We start from the raw sequence: 17209 nt of genomic DNA, 5'->3' as shown, positions 1-17209 counted from the left end.
TCTAAATGGTATTGGCTCTACACACATGAAATATGCAAGAACTGAGGGGTAGGAATTCTTCTTCCATGGTTCCAGAATACTGTGAATACAGGTAGTGTGTGGCAGGAGAGTCCCTGCATGAAGGCTGTCCCTGAGAGGATGGGAGGCCATAGAAGATTACTGCATGAAGCTGGAAAAGTAAGCTTGGTTTGCAGTGGAGACCCCAAATGTTGGAGATACCAGAGCCATTGAATGTCTGTCAGAAAGAGCTACATGCAAGAAATAGAACCAGCCCAAGAGATATATGTATATTGGAGGCAGCAAAGCTAGAAGGGCAGAGACATTTAAGCCCTTGGAAACTAAAGTTCTAGACATCTGACATGGAGTTACAGGATCTGGAGTTTGCTCAGCTAGGTTTCGGTCAAACATTGCTTTGGTCAGTACTTTCTCATATGCCTTCGTTCCTCCCTTTTGGAAAGGAAATGTATATTCTGTGCCATTGTGTTTTGCAAGGATGTGATTTGCTTGTTGATTTTACAAGTCACAGTCAAAAAATTGTCCCAAGTATCAGAAGAGACTATACTTTTGAAAAGTGTTAAAGTTAAAACTGAAAGACTACGGGGACTTTCAAAATAGCTAAATGTATTCTGCATTTGATGTGACTGGGAGCCTGAGACCAGGGAGTAGAGTGTGATTTGAATGAAAAATCTCTCAGTAGACTCTAAGTATTTGAACCCTTAGTGCCCAGTTGGTGGTGCTATTTGGTGTTGAACCTTCAGGAGATCTGGAGGAAGTACCCCACTAAGGTTAGGCTTTTAGGGTTCAGCGCTTCCCAGTTTGCTCTCTGCTCCTTGTTTGTGGGTGAAGGTGTGATCTGTCAGCTCCGTGCTCCAGCTGACTTCTGCTGTGCCTCCCCACCATCGTGGACTCTCCCTCTGTAACTGTAAGCCCAAATAAACTCTTCCCTTAAGTTGCTTTCAGTCCTGGTGTTTTATTACAGCATCAGAAAAGTAACTAAAGCAACCCCCTTTTAAAAAACATTGTTGTCTGTCCCGTGCATGTGTGCTGCGCACTGTGTGCCGTGCACGTTAGTGAGTTCACCTTCGTGACGCCCACTTTATGTTTCTAACGTTGCTTGACAAGCTCTCGTCACTGTGTCACTCTCTGACCTTCATCTCTGAAATCCTGTTTGCTCCCATGTGACAGCACCATCAGGAGGGTGTACAGCAAAGTGCTCTGTACTCCATGGAAGGCCTGTTTTTCGGGTGAGGAGACCTAGCTCAAAGGCCACGTGGCTGCAGTTCATGTGAGGGCTGTGTGAAGAGTTGGTTTGGGTTTTGTTTGCTTGCTTGTTTTTAACTCTGGGAAGAGGAGCTGCTGCGGTGCTCTGCGCCTGTGGCCACCTTGCCCTGCTCTGTGGTATGCTTGGGTTGAGTCTGAGGCTGTAGCACTAAGTTGGGCCCCTCCTTTTCATGCCAGCCCTCACTTCTCCCTGCAGTCCACTCTGAATGCTGCTGTACGCCGTTGGGGTTTCTCTCCTGTCCCTGTTTCTCGCTGCCATGGTGTGTGGATGCTCTCATTTTGGATCTCTGTTTCTGGTCAATTACTAATTGCCCTCCCTGTTTTCCACTACACCTCCAGAGGGTAGTTTGCTTTGTTTGTTTTTAGGTTAAGAGTGTTCTTGTCTCCCCTTTATGCAGAGTGCTCCCAAGTACCGACATTTCTGTTCCTGGATTAGCCCGGGACCTGTGGCCTCTGCCCGGGTCCAGCACCTAGTGATTATCTGGACTCCTGCGTGAACTTCGTTTCTTAACAGCCTGCATAGTCACCACTGCCTTACTAGCGTCCCACACCTCCTCTTGATGCTGTGGGTCTATCACAAATGCCTTGTCATCCTTGCTTGTTAGGATCGGTTACTACTGGGTGGAGAATCTGAGCTCACAGGTGGAAGAGAGGACTACCTGAAATCCAGAGAGAGTTGCTGGGACTGGGGAGCATGTCTGGCTTTTGACCTCCCGCAGATAATACCATGTCATTTTCTAAATGTCATCTGAAACACGTGTTGATCTGACCCATGCTTAAAAATCATAATTTTGATAATTACTTAGTTATATGGTTATCAGCGTATAGAGCTGTGTCCTGTAATTTTCCTAGAGCTTGTGAGTTACAACATCGAATTAATTGCTTTTATTTCATTTACTGTGGCTTTGTCCTTTCCCTGTCTTGTGTCCTCTCCTCAGTTTCATAACAGTTTCAGCGGTAATTGTGTCGATTTTAATTTCTTGAGTGAAAATTATTATCTGTTTTCCGAGACAATTATTGTAAACATGCCACTTGCCAGTTAATCTCATTTGGACCAGAACTTGACCAAATTATTTCGTTAGGACGTCTCTATTTAATTTCAGTTGCATTTGTCAGAGGCTCGCTGCAGCTGCCAGGATCCACTTCCACACACAGATCTCATACTGTGGGACACATGCAAGCTCTCCACATGGTTTCAGGCAGTACTCCGGTTCAGGAGGAAGTAAACACAGGCTGTAGAGGTGGGGAGAAAGTGTCTTTTCTCCTGTTGGAGAAATCTTCACTAGTAAAACCTCAGTTGCTGTTCTACTCTTTTCTGATGTCTTGCCTCAACCTTCTGTAAAAGCTATCTGTCCATTGTATTTAGACCAGACTGTGATTATCACATCATAGTTGGACACAGTTGGACACTGGTGTGACAGGTACATTGTTCTCAGTTGGGGTTTTTCCATCTGCAGAATTGAACCAAACATTTATTCTGTGAACAGAACTCCTTAGCTACTCTTTGTGTTCTGAGTCATAAAAGCTTCCTTGCGCCTGCACTTTTTAGTTATGTCTGATGAAGGATGTTATCTCTAGCCTGTCTGAGAAGTATTTACTGGAGTTGTGGTGTGGCTGTCCTCCAGGTGTAAGTAAGGTACAGAATAGAGCAATGGATTATTTTTAAAGTTTTCTTGTTCTTTTTCTGGGGTGGGGGGGTGAATTGTAATTTTGACAAATTAAACATAGATGGCGCTGTTGTTCTGCACTTCACATACTGCCAGGACACGAAGTTCTCTATTTTCCAGCATTTTCTAAGAATTTTCAGCTATAGAGAACACCAGACACCTCCCTACTGATATTTGTTAACATTTACCACCTACTTCATTTTTAGTTGAAATATTTGTTACCACATTAACAAAATTAAACAATGGCAGGTACTGCACAATTGTGTGTGTTACAGTAGAGAGCTGTGTGCGTACGCTGCAGCAGAGTCAGGAAGAGAGTGTGAGGAAGGTGGTCAGTGTGGGGCTCTGGAGAAAGAGTGCTAGAAGGTCATGCTCAAGAGGGGCATTTTACCTAACAGCTAAACAAAGCAAGCTTACGGAACACAGCTACTTCATGTTCTTTACCGTTTGCATGCTTGAATTGTTTTTAAATGTTTTCATATCTTTTGCCAGAGAAAACCAACTGGATAGGAAAGCTAAGAAAAGCAATTTTAATCTTTACTGGGTCCAGTATGGCTATTTACCTAAACAAGTGCAAACCCACATGAGAGGACAGGCAGGCACATCTGTTGCTTGGAGTGGGGTTGTGAGAACGATGCCTTTGTTCATGACACTGCCACCCACAAAGCTTAGCCTGCCACAGCTCTCATTTCCATGAGGTTTCCTGTAGAAGCATGACCCGTGGACTCATGAACCATGCGTTGTTCTGAGGTTGTTCTAGTTTCGTGGGAACAGTTCCTGCTGTATGCAGGTTTGCATAATAAGCCTAAATACTTCTTGGGTCCACCACCAGGAGCCAGATACAATTACAGAATCTCCACTTGGAAATTTTAGAAACAACATCCTCTGTTGCCTTTACAACTTAGGTGTGCCTAAGTATCTGTTGAAAACGAGTACTTTGTTTCTTGAGACTGTAAGAAAAACTTCAGTTCCTTTTCCCCCTCGGACAGTTGACTCAGACTTAGAGCTGTTCCCTTGTCAGAGCTTCCCAAGTGTGAGGGCTCCAAGCATTCACAGATTTCAAGCCTACATGACTACCCAGATTCAATGCTTCTTTTTAATTCAAGTTGGTCTTGTCAAGCATAGGGGTTATGTTGAGACCAACTTGGAATGAGCTGTAGCAATTGTATAAACACTCTCACATCAGCAGAACGAAATGGTAAAGCAAAGGGAGAAGCCTGCAGTCGGTATTGTTAGTACCAGAAATGAAGCTGACCCTTGAGAAGTGCGGCGCCACGTGCTACCTAGTGAGTTCTGTGTGGCACTGTCTCCCTCTCTATGCGATTTCGCCTGCCTCCCCCACTGGTATTAATGTCACACATTCTTAGTGAGGGCTTCGTGTGCATTCCACTGTACCTACCGTCTGCTGGCAGCTTTTTCTCTGCTGTTGTGTGTGAAGCACACATTGGCTCCATTTTCTCATTTCCCAAAGTATTCATCCAGAGCCCACTCTCTGAAGGTACCAGGGCTTCACAAAACTCCCTCAGTTCTGGATCTGATTCAGTGGAGTGGCTCCATGGCCCCAGTAATCTTTGAGAGAGGTGGTGCTTTGAAGATACCTGCTTGTGAACAGCATTTACCTTAGGGTTTTGTTTTCTTAAGATTTATTGATGTTTACTTTATGTGCCTTGGTATTTTGCCTGCATATATGTCTGTGTGAAGGTGACAGATCCCCTGGAACTGAAATTACAGACAGTTGTGAGCTGCGATGCAGGCCCTGGGAATTGAACCTGGGTCCTCTGGAAGAGCAGCCAGTCCTCTTAACTCCTGAGCCCTTTCTCTAGCCCATATCTTAGGGGGTTTTTTTAATATGAATATGTGAAGAGTCAAATGCAGTATTTGCCTAATGGTACTTATTTTGGTGGCTTGTTATAATCCATGTTTGTCTTACTTAAATTTTCAGGGTTCAGGATAAGATAGAAGTGCTGAATTACACAACCGTCCCTATCTACCTCCCAGAAATCACTATTGGAGCTCACCAGGGTACTCGGATCTATGACAGCTTCAGAGAGGTGAGTCCTACCATTGGGTACTTGTGGCCTCTAAGCCACCTCTATGAAGAATGGATCTTCTAAAGCCCCCCTCATTTCTAGTCATAAAGCAGTGAGGCCTCAAACATGTTCTGGATCTAGTGTCATTTACAGGTGCATTTTCTTGGTGGACACATGTACTCCATTCTTTAGCTGCGATCTCCAATTCTTCACAGCTGTATCTCATATCGACAGCCTTACTCTTCACAGGGTATCTCTAAGGCTTACATTGGTGAGGTCTTACAAATATGAGGCTTACATTTCAGTGGAATGTCCTTCAACCAAGTGGTACAATGCAGCAAGGATGGCAGAGCTCAGGGCAGACAGTGAAGACATCAGTTAGCATCCACTCATGCCTTTCTCTAATTTACACATCTTCATGAGTCATTTGTTCCTCCATTGGGGTGCAGAGTCTAGGGAGCAGGGGCCTAACAAGAGCAGGAGCCTGCACCAAGCAGCAGCATGGAATGGGAAGAGTGGTCCTCTGTTGGTTATTGGGAAGTGTGAAATCAGTGCACTGATGTGAACACATGTGGGTCTGCATCCGAGAGCCGTGCCTGTGCTCCTGTCGCTTGAGTGGGAGAGGCTGCAGACCAGAGGCAGTGATTGATGGTTCCTGAGTGTGCTTTGCAGACCTGTAACTTCCTCACACCAAGGCCAAGGTGGCTCCTCACCATGGTCTGTGTCTGGATTGGCATCATCTTAGCTCAGTGGGACGGCTGCTCACTGTTGCCTCCATGTCCACACACTCCTTGCCTCCCTCTGCCATGCGGAAGCATGGTCAGCTTGCCCGCTGTCTGCTGTCACAAGAGGGTCTAGTGCGTTGCTGCACCTGTGCCCCTCTGTTCTGTGAGCTCCTGCCTCACTGGAGGCGTGGGGTGCTATTGGCTAAGTTAGTACGCTCCCCGTAAACAAGGTACTTACACACAGGAAGTACCCTTACTTACAGAGCTGCTTTCAGGTTTGCTCTGGTTAATGTTGCCTACAGCACCTTAGACTTTTTTCAGCGAGTATTTGCATGGGGTACTTTTCTAATTCTTTTCATGCCAGCCTCTCCAGATACCTGAAGGTATCGAAAACAAAAACAAAAACAAAAAAAAAAAAAAAACACTCTTGGAATATTTATATTGGAAGACTTAAATGGGGATTAGGGTTTTTGTTTTTGTTTTTTCCTGGCTTTCATTTATTTCCTTCTATTTGATGACTGTTTATCATTCTGTTACTAGTCAATCACTGTAGTGATTAACCTGGTAATTAAAGTGGTCATCTTTGCTGTATTTGAGTCTAATATCAGTAGTTTTCCAGTTGCAGCAGTGTGAAGTCATGGACTGTGTTGAGCCCTGTTTGCCCAACTCCTCCTGTGGGCTGTGATGTGTTTTTATTCCGTCAAGACATGGGGACTGTAGAGACAATTGATTCAGGATAGGTCTACACCACCCTGAGATTTACCCTGCTGTGGTTCAGATCTTTTTGTGGCTCTGCTCTGGAAATGTTCTTAGATCAAGACAAGAGGGGCTGGAGAGATGGTTCAGCATTTAAGAGCATGTCCTATGTTGTGGAGGACCTACGTTCAGTTCTTAGCCTCCTCAGGTGGCTCATAACTGTGCCTTCCTCATGTCTTTGCTGGCACCAAGGTACATAAACATACATGCAGGCAAAACACTCACAGACACAAAATAAGAATAAATAAACCTTAAAAATGACAAGAAAAAGCCAGGCATGATTGCCTATAGTCCCATCATTTGGAGATAGACACAGGAGGATCAGGAATTCAGGGTAATCTTCAGCTCTACAGTGAGTTCAAGGCCAACCAGGAAAAAAAAAAAATAGTATGAAAAAAAAATAACCTTTCCTGATCCAGCTGAGATCACTGTAATGCCCTTTTATTATCATGTATCATCAAACTCTTTGAGCACCATTCTTCTTACTTGTGCCTTATCTCTAGGGTGTGTGCTCAGGCATTAAGAATACAACACTAGGCCTGTTGGGTGACACCCTAACATGGACTGTGGAATTATCTTCTGTTGAGTCTTCAGGTCCACTGTAATGACCATTAAGATTTGGGACAGTCCACTTGAAGATGGCATTCTTATGGACACGATGCCCCAAGACCCCACTGTACCTGGCAATCTGTATAAGAGAGGACTTACATGCTGCTGCTAACCATATACCAATTGAGGGATGTCAGAGACCCAGCCTGGATGGCAGGTTATATCTGATAGCTTTGTCTCCAGTCCTGGCCTTTACATTTCCTCAGTATTTAAGAACTTGATACTTCAAAACTTTTGGAGACTACAAAGTGCTTACTTGTTGAATATCCCCCAGTCTGTTTTGTTGGATGTAGATTCAAACCATGGTTTTTGTGGAGGGACTGTCAAAGAACTCATTTCAACTTCCTGAGCAGTATATGACTTTCATTGGCCCTGCCATTGTTTAGATTTACTTTGATCATTTGACTAAATATGATGTGACTCATTCTTCAAATGTAGAAATCGCTGGGGGCATTTGAGACTGCTAACATATGCTCTTCTGTCAGATTTTCACGCCAGAGTTCTGGCATCCATTGATTTAACTACTTAGTTATCACTTTGATGGCTTCCCAGCTGTTGTTCTTTTTCTGTCATCCTTTTCACACCTTCAGTATCTGCTATAAGGAAATATTCTCCCTTGTATATGAATCGTTTGTATGTTTATCTATATATGTTGAAAATCATGAGTTCATAGCAGTGTCAGGTTTCTGCTACCTCCACAGGGCTGTGTGGTGACTGTTCAGTCCTTCTTCCAGTCTCCCTGTTGGCACCTACAGGACTGATCTTGTGAGCAGCCTTGTCTGCTCCTCTGCTGACCTATTACAGTTACCATGGTATGCCTCAAACCCTACCCATGTCTGTCACCATGGGAGTCAGAAGCCTTATTCAGCTTTATAGAAAGCTTTAGGTCAAACTTGGAAGGAAGAGAGACTATCTGCATTCTTGAAAATAATTTGCATAGGCAGAGAATTCTGAATTTCCAGCTTATTTTTCTTTCAGCCAATCCAAACTTCAGCATCTTAGGCTTTGGTTTCTGTTTCTGTTTCTTTTCTCTCTGATAGATTTGATTTTTATCTGGTTTCTGATGTGGTCTTGAACGTTGCCAAGACTGTGTACCTAGGGCCTAGGCCATGTGCCTTTTTCATCACTTGGCTTGGGGTTCATGAAGCCTTTTGACCCCTTAGCAACTCTCCATAGTCAGTGCCAGAGGCAGTGCTGTTCCACTGGGATCATGCTTGGATTGTCACTGCTCATTTCAGAAGATTTCTATTAGTTGCTTTTCTTTTGTACTGCAGCTAAAAAGTTGACAAAAAACAGCACCGGGAAGAATTACTTATTTTTCTGAGGGTTTCAGGGCAGGCCATCCAGGCACTGAAGATGAGGTAGGGGAACAGTAGCTAATGTCATAGCATTTAAGAAGCTGAGGGAGGAGCAGAACAGATCTCACCCCCAAGATTGCTCCCAGTGGTCACTTCTTCCAGCTTCCCCAACTCTTCCTTCTTACCACCTACCAAGCATCTTAACCATACTATGTATCTATCCTGGGATCAGTCCACTTACAGATCAGAACCCTTATGCTCTCCATTTCTCTGAAAAGGGGAGCACCCAACAGTGTAAACTATTGTCTTCTAGGTCATTCCCAATCCAGATTAATTGTCGCACTTCCACTTTTTGACCTGACACCCAAATACAACTGTAAGCATATATTGAACTTCAGCCTCCCATCTGCACGCATGCTTATCAGTACTTCTTTCATCACTTAATTCTGCATGATGCCACAGGTCTGGCTATGGAGAGCTGGAGGTTATCTCTGCATACATGGCCTCTGTACACAGAGCAGTTTGTCTCCAGCAAAATCTTTGACATCTGTTAGCAGCTCCCTTCAGAGGGGCCTTGTCAAGTGAAATGGGTCTCACAAATTTTAAAGGTGGTATCTTGGGACCATGTAACTATCACCATTGGGTACATACCCAAAGACAGTAACTTCTAGAATCTGTCGGTAGCCAAAAGTTCAGAAGCTGGATAGGGTACCATGAGTCCCTCCCGTATCTGTGGTTGACTATTGACAGGCTTTCTCTCATACAGGCAAAGTGTAGACAACCACAGGTGCTGTGAGATCATGTTTTTGGTGGCAGTCAAGCCCTGAAGATAACTTTTTTGCAGCCCCTTTTTCTTTCCTTCTACTTTACATTCTCTGGGTTCCCTCTTCCATGGTGTTGTCTAACTAAGGCTTAGAGGAAAAGTAGAAATACCCTTTTTAGGAATGAGCACTCAACTATCATCTGTTTTTAGTACCTTGAGCAGCTATGACTCTCTGCATTCATTGTTATTCATTGATAGAGAATGAGTAAATAGTGGTGTTTATTTTTGAGTATAAATCTGAAGTATTTAGAAGGCAGTTTGGTCTAATATTAGACAACAGTAGTAAGTTCCCCTAAGACTTAGTTCCCAGCCATAGTTTGGGAGCAAAGGTTTGTATAACCAGGCGTGTATTACCGCCTGTGAAGCAGGCCTTAAATATAATACAAGAGTTGTTGGTTACCCATAATAGTAGTGTCACTGTTGCACTTGAGGATACATCTTGTCTCACAGAATGGCTTTATAGTTTGTAGGGTTCACAGCTGGGTAAGACGACTGATGCCTTTTCTCACTCTTTAGTCTGCATAGCACCTTTTAGCACTGTGAAAGCTTTCTAGCAGGGAAGAAACAACTGGCCAAGTTTCAGCTTGATTCCTCTGTATCTTGTAACCAAGGTACATGGTGTCTTATCATTTACCAAGAAAGAATGCTGAGACTCTGTATTGGGGCCTCTATGACCAATGGCTTATAAGGAGAGATTTTGCATTTGCCATTAGAATTTTTTTTTTTTTTTTTTTTTAAAGAAGCAACCTGTGGAAAAATAGAAAATATCTGGGCTGGAGAGATGGCTCAGTGGTGAAGAGCGCTGGCTGCTCTTCCAAATGTACCTGGGTTCAATTCCCAGCACCCACATGGCAGCTCACAACTGTCTATAACGCCAGTTCCAAGGAATCTGATACCTTCACACTAATGCACATAAAATAAAAATTAAATAAATCATTTAAAAAAAAAAGAAAATACCTGGCAACTGTACATATGATAGAGGGCTAACATTTAGGTCGTGCAAAGAACTGTAAAAGAAGGAAAGAAAAGAAACTTGAAGAAACCATTCGATTTAAAAATGGGCTTTGGAACTGAATAGAGAAGTCTTAGAATAAGAAATATTAATGGCTAATAAATACTTTAGAAAGTATTCAACATAATTTAGCCACCAGGGAAATGCAAACTAACACCACTTTGAAATTCCATCTCACCCTAATCAGAATGACTATTATCCAGAAATCAAATGGCAGCAGATGCTGTTGGGGTTATGGGGAAAGAATAACTCTTGCTCGCTGTTGGTGGGAGTGTGGAGTGGTGCCTCACTGTGGAGTCTGTGAAGGTTCCACGGAAAGCAGCATGCGGACCTGCCGTCTGACCCAGCTAGACCACCATGGGCACAGGCCCCAAGGACGTGATTCCTGCTACAGAGACACTGTTGCTGCTCTTTTCATAAAGCCAGGAAATGGAATCCGCCTGAATGTCTTGTCAACAGATGAATGGCTTTTTAAAAAATGTGGTATGTTATAAAATGGAATTATACTCAGCTGTGGGAAAAATTAATTTGCAGGTAAATGGATAGAACTAGAAAATAGAGATGACCCTAGGCCAAAAAAAGACAAATGCAACATGTTTTCGCTCATATGTGGATCCAGCTTAGACTCTTTAGATCTGTGAGCTTACTTGGAGCATATATAGAAGCCAAGAATTAGAAAGAAGCCATCAGGGGACCCCTTAAGTGAGGGTGCCTGGTAGAACATGGGTGATATGAAAGTAGAGGATAATGCTGGGCATAGATTGGGTTTAGCCAGGATAGGGAAGATAAGGGTGTGGGATGGGAGCGTTAACAAAAACTGTGTGTGTGCGTGTGTGTGTGTGTGTGTGTGTGTGTGTGTGTGTGCGCGCGCGCGTGCGTGTACCAAAACCTCCTATTTTGTAAGCCAATTAGAAAATAAAAGTTTTTTAAAAGGGAGAGGAGTGATTTCCTGCATGGTGCTTCTAGAAGCCATTGGACCATGAACTAGTATCCTTTAAGGATGTAGTTCTGTTTCCTCCTGGGCTGTCATGCTGGGTGCACTCCATGACTTTGGACTCAGGTTTTGCCTGACTAACTTAACCGTTTTTACATATGGATCCAATGGTGACAAATTTGAATTGCTCTTTTTCTTTTTTAAAAAATTTATTTCAACTCAGTCTGAGAGGTATTTTCAGTTGATGCAGGATTCTAGCTTGACTGTTCTTACAGCAGTAGCTCTGTGCCTTGTGCCTGCATTGTTTCTAATGAGAGGTCCAACCACTCTTGTCTTTGGTCTTGGTGTCCCAAAACCCTTTTATCTCTGCTGTTTTCAGGATTTCTGCAACCTTTTTACTGCTTACTTTCTGGGTTTTGTTGTGATGTGCCTCTGGGTGCTGGTTTCTGTCTGTATCTTGCAGAGGTTCGCTGAGTTTCTAGGTGTGGTAGCTGTACCTTTCAAAGCTTTTGGAAAAGGTTCAGCCATTTTCCTTGACAGTTTGGGAGATCTATTTACACATGCACTAGGTAGAAGTTTTCATGGGTCACTGGAACTGTTTTGCCCTTTTTCTTTCTGCCTCACTTTGAGTCAATTCTGTTACATTCTCGTGTTTACTACTCTTTTCTATGCTGTTAAGAAATGTGCTGTCATTCCACTGTGCTCTTCAAAGAAACTGAAGACAGGGAAGTATTGAAGCAATGTATTAGGAGGAAGCAGGAAGGATAGATCCAGGTGACGTGATCCAGGCTAGAGAGGGTACCTCTGGGAGAAGCTTGTAGCCACAAAACATACTGGCACTACTCCTTCACATCCAGCCGTTGACAGGGAAGGGATGGTCTTGCCTGGGCAGGGCAGTGAGTACCAAGGATGGGTGGTTCATAGCCTCACAGCAGGAGCCCCACATAGCACATTTGCATGAACCCCCACACCCATCCAATAGAACTGTACTTCAGGAATCTTATTTTAAACTCGGAACTTCCGCCTGGTCCTTGGTGTTTTCCATTTCTCCCTTATTTCTGTCATCTGTCATTTTGTTCTCAGAACATATCGAGCACTTTCCTAACAGATGCTCTAACATCACTCTTCGCTAATGCATCATTTTCGGCATTTCTGAGTCAGCCTGATTTTCCCTCTGGTTGAGGGTCATATTTTCCACTTGCACGTGTCTGGATTTTCATCACTGGCTGCAGTACATTGTGAGTTTTATGGTCTGGAGTGCTAGATTTTGTTCTACTCTGAGACGAGTGTCAGAAGCTTTCTGGCTGCAGTGCAGTCACATGCACATCAGCATCAAGCACTGAGCTCCAGCTTTCCAAGGCCTCTAGTATAGCCTGTTTGGGGCCGTTACGGCCTGACATCGCGCTCGTGCTCATGTGGGGGGGCTGGTGGGCACCCATCTGACCCACAGCCTTCAGTGGGTAGCCGTGGATTCATTCTGCTTACAGCTCCTGGAGGCTGTTGGTCCAGCCTTGTAGGATGTCACCAGGTCAGCCAAAGACCAGTGGTCCTGCAACAAATTCTGGAGCACTTTCTCTGCCTAGACCCTACATCCCTCCCTTACTGCATACACTTGGCCTGTTCAGAATCAGAGAGGACATGGGACTCGGCTCTCCAGTTCTAAGTGCTTCTTCTGGCTGGAGGGGAGAGGCCAGGCGCAGTAGCAAGCCATGTTGGGAAGCTGCTATTAGTTGATAGCAGGTGTCAGGTTGTCAGGCTCTAGTACTGGAGGCTACTGTGTTACACCTTGACCCAAGTCCAGTATATGGTCAGGGACGGACTTTTCCACTGCTAGCCTGCCTTAAGGTGGAAGTGTCCACTCAAGCTGGCTGTGACGTGCAGAGAGAGGCACCATTTACAGCTCTCAGAGCCCCATTCCTTTATGTCACATGAATCCAGAACTAGGTTCACTTGGTATACACAAGATGACATGTTGCCACTGCCTCTCAAGCTCCCACCTGACCAGGGTGAAGCCAGCATAGCCTACTTGCACACAGTGGGTAGGATGGTGCATTGTTTGCAGGACAGTCAGTGAGCTGGGGCTGAAGGGAAGCCAGTTTGCTGATCCTTGTGGGAGGCCCTAGGAGATGAAGAGTGTAGTTAGATTTTTTGAAGGGAGGCACTGTGAGTTGGCTCCCATGCCTAAGTCTCAGCAGAGTGATCCAGACCAGCTCTTCCACACTGTCAAGTTAAATCCATGGTGGGGTGGGGGGGGCTGTTGCTGTCTACACCTGCTGTTCAGGCTGATTTGCTTCAGCAAGCAATTCTGTTTCTAGTTTATCCTAAGCACATATCGAGGGGAAGCATTTTAAGGAGTTGGGGGCTGGAAACAGCAGGGCTTGGCAGTGCGCAGCTCTACCCTCAGACTGGATTGGGTAAAATGGGGTATCTAGGGACTTAGACCCAGGACACGCTCCAGAGGTGGGAGACAAGTGCAGATTCTTGCTCTGTGGGTAGAATGGCTGTGTGCTCGAGCCATGTGACTTACTCTGTATGAAAGTACCTGCACATCCTGCAGGGCTTCTACACCCTGCTGCCAGGCCTTCCAGCCCACAGATGAGTACACAGTTAGATACCGGGAACTTAGGGGTGCTTTTGTATATGTTCAAGTGCTGTGCCTTCTCCCAGAACTTGAGAGTAGAGCACCCCTAACTGGATTTTATAGGCCAATTAAATGCCCCCAAGAATTCCAGAGAATGGGTTTTGTGAATCAGTTAGTAGGCATTGGTGAGGCTCGGCAGGTTGATGGTCTTCAGCTAGTTTTTACTTACTCTAGTTTAAAATTTGGAACCATGGTGGTTGAAAATCTCAGGGTGTGCCAGCCAACTGGCCACTGATGTAATACAAAGCTACTCAGAGAATCCTCTAAAGGGTTTATGTGTTCTGCTCGTCAGACATAATTGTGTGGATTGTTCAACACGTGAGAAGAAGCAGTTGGAGCTGCTGTTCTGCTGGGTCTTCTCCCGACACCACCACCTCTGCAGGAAAGCTTGCTGCTAGCTCTGGGGAAATAGTGGGTAGGAGGGGTGCTCCCAGCCGTGGCCTGTCCTCATGCATCCCCTGTGCTGATAGGCTGCTCTTGTGGCTGTGTGGAGCATCCTCCTCTTGTTACCCTAAGCAGGTCCCTGCCATGCCCTTTGCCTGTCTGTAGTTCTTTCTGAGCTCTGTTAGTACCTGGGTTCTTGTCTGCGCCATCTAGCTGGGGAAGGGCAGAGCTGCTGGCAGAGGCAGGCTGAGGTCTGGATCCTTTCAGCTCCCAGTGACAGCTCCAGGTCCTCTCCCATGGCTTTCTTACTTCCAGAGTAGCTTCCTGTCAGTGTTCCTTCAGGCCAGGGCATTTCCGTGGCTTCCCAAGGCCTAACCTTGTCCATCTTCACCCCAACCCTGTGCTGTCTCCCTTACCTGCCCGCACTTCCCAGTTAAGTTCACATTCCCCCCTTCCATTTTCTTCCAAGCCAAGACCCTGCTGACCATGGCCTCTTCCTTCCTTCCTTCCTTCCTTCCTTCCTTCCTTCCTTCCTTCCTTCCTTCCTTCCTTTCTTTCTTTCTATCTATCTATCTTTTTTTTTCTTTTTCTAAAAAGGGAAAAATAAAGTTAGTACAGAACAGGATACTACAGTATACGTCTCTGAATACATGATTACATACACCGCAAACTACTGAAACTCGCAAGGATGATCTGAAGTATTTACAGTAATGAGCTCTGAAAAAACTCCAAGATTCAAAGTTCACATCAATATTTCAGAATAAGCCATTGCCTGAAAAACTTTTCAAGGTTTTACTTAAGCTCCTAAAATACTAATACTATTATTATTAGTATTATTAGCTAAGATATTAGCTAAGATACCAAAAAACGAGGTTTTGAATATTTTGAGTATCAGTGATCCAGTCGGTGCCATTCTAGCATCAGTTAGTAAGTGTAGGAAATTCGTGAGTAAATCAGTAACTTCTTTTTAAACTTTTTATTGATTCTTTGTGAGTTTCACATCATGCAACCCAGTCCCACTCACCTCCCCAACCCCTCATAGGCACACTTCACTACGCTTGAAACCTCCCCCGCCCCCCGGAAAATAAACAACGACAAAAAAGCATAGAAAATATGTCATCGTGGAAGCAGTAGGCTGTCAGAGTGTGTCCCACAGTATATCCCTCTGTCCACACATCCCTACTTGTTCATTGCAGTGAGTCATTGCAGTGAGTCATGGGAGACCTGCTGCCACTCATCTGCCATGAGGTGGCATGGGTAAGGAGGTAATGCCTTGCCCCCCTTGCCCCTCATCACCTGTGGTGGTCAGAAGAGCTGGCCCTGGGGCCATGAAAGTGGGAAGCTGGCCCTGCCCTCTCCTGGCTGTAGCACTCTGGAAAGTGGGCAGTATGGTGTAGTAGGCCCTGGTGGCAAAGGCACTGGTGAGACAGCCCCGAGGTTGTGAGAGCCGGCGAATTGGCCCAGCCCCACACAGGCTGCAGCACTTGGAAGAGGAGTCCCCAGACCTTGACTGGGCAGCACAGTAGAGCTGGCTGTGTGGTTGAGCAGGAGAGCAGGGGAGCTGCCCCTGCCTCCTGCTGATGGCTGCATTGGGTGGCTTAGCCAGAGCAGCACTGGAGAGCTTGCCCCGGTAGTGTGATGAGGGAGAGCCAGCGGGCTGACCAGCTCAGCTACCACCCAGGCCCAGGTCCAGGGTTCTGAATTGGCCCACCCCAAAATCTATACCATCTGTGATTGTCTAGCATTTGTGAAAGGCCCAGTCCTGCTGTTCCAAAGCTACAGGATCTCCATGACACAGGACAACAGCAGGATAACCAGGATAATATTGATGAGGATTCAATATTGATATTGTCACAGAAGCCAAAGATCTCAGACCGTGGCCTCTTAGTAATGATTTCATCACTGGTTCCCAAAGCTAACATGATGTCTCTATTCACAGCAGTCAAACAGGCAGTCAGGGCTTGAGAACAAGACATGCCCTAGACCCAGTTCCCTCTGTCAGTTCCTACTGAGTGCTACCAATTTCTTGTCCCTCCTGTCCATCCCTTTAACGACATCACTGACAATGCTAGGGAATCTGTGTCCTGGAAAGGGCTTCTGTGGGCAAGGCTGCTTCATTATGGTGGATCCCTATTCTCAGGTGCTTCCCTGGGGACTGCATGGCAATAACTAATCAACTCTGGGGGTTGGGAAAGTGGTCTTTACTCTAAACAGTGTTTTGTTGTCTTCCCTCACAGCTGCCAGGCCGCAAGTATGCCCCTGGGTTCAATGCCGAGGTGGGTGACAAGTGGATCTGGCTGAAGTGAATGATCCCCTCTGCCCAGGTGTGTCACAACCATGAAGATGTCTGTTCTACCCAACTCTATGAACTCCTGAGCTTTACAAAACAACAGGAAAGAAACAGATGATCAAGAAATTGCCAGAAGAAATGGTCTAGCAAAATCAGTCTGTTCTGTGCTTAGTCAGAGTTGAAAGAATCAACTTCCATTGAAAAGGTTCTGGAACCTTCTAGTTTTGTTTTGGAATCATCTGGGGGAAACTAAGTGCAGCCTGTGTGCTCTGAAAGGCCAGCTCCCACTGGAGCCCATGTCCCAGTGCTGTTTCCTTGAGCCCTCTTAGCTTCATGAAATAAAGCTGGTTCTGTAGCCCCTCCTGTGTCTGCATGGCACACACATGTCTGCAGGTGAGCTCAGCCCTGCAGCCTCCACCCCTCCCTGCAGTCTGGGTCATTCACACAGTGTTGAGCATTTTCCTGGGGCATTTGTTCTTCATTTAACAGTGCACATTAGAGTAAAAAGGGAGAGAAGAATCACCATAGACCTGCAGAACAGTGACTTCTAGAGCAGGCTCACTTCCTGGCCATCCTCGGGGCCTCCTTGCTCCTATCTCTGAAGAGCAAGCTGAGTGTAAAATATGGGTACAGATACAAGATCAGATGCTATTACTAAAAATTAGGGTGCCAGTTCCAAGTGGAAAAAAAATTGAATTTTTCTGCTCACCTGTATTGGAATCTAGGGGGAAAGAGTCCTGATGAGCTAGTGTTGATCCA

The 17209-nt window shown here is 45.3% G+C and overlaps 1 protein-coding gene across 1 annotated transcript in view; it reads left to right on the top strand.

Moving 5' to 3' along the window:
• Ndufa10 (NADH:ubiquinone oxidoreductase subunit A10) overlaps window positions 1-16805 on the top strand; it is a 33511-nt gene extending 16706 nt beyond the window's left edge. The window contains exons 9-10 of the mRNA XM_021632077.2: window positions 4891-4999; window positions 16398-16805. Coding sequence (XP_021487752.1) covers window positions 4891-4999; window positions 16398-16466 — 178 coding nt within the window. The 3' untranslated portion in view covers window positions 16467-16805. The remainder of the gene's footprint in view (window positions 1-4890; window positions 5000-16397) is intronic.
• The last annotated feature ends 404 nt before the right edge of the window (window positions 16806-17209 follow it).

Source organism: Meriones unguiculatus, chromosome 15 (genome assembly GCF_030254825.1).
Source record: "Meriones unguiculatus strain TT.TT164.6M chromosome 15, Bangor_MerUng_6.1, whole genome shotgun sequence".
In the NCBI taxonomy this organism is placed as follows: Eukaryota; Metazoa; Chordata; class Mammalia; order Rodentia; family Muridae; genus Meriones; species Meriones unguiculatus.
Note: the sequence above shows the minus strand (reverse complement) of the source record. Positions and strands in the feature narration are given on the sequence as shown.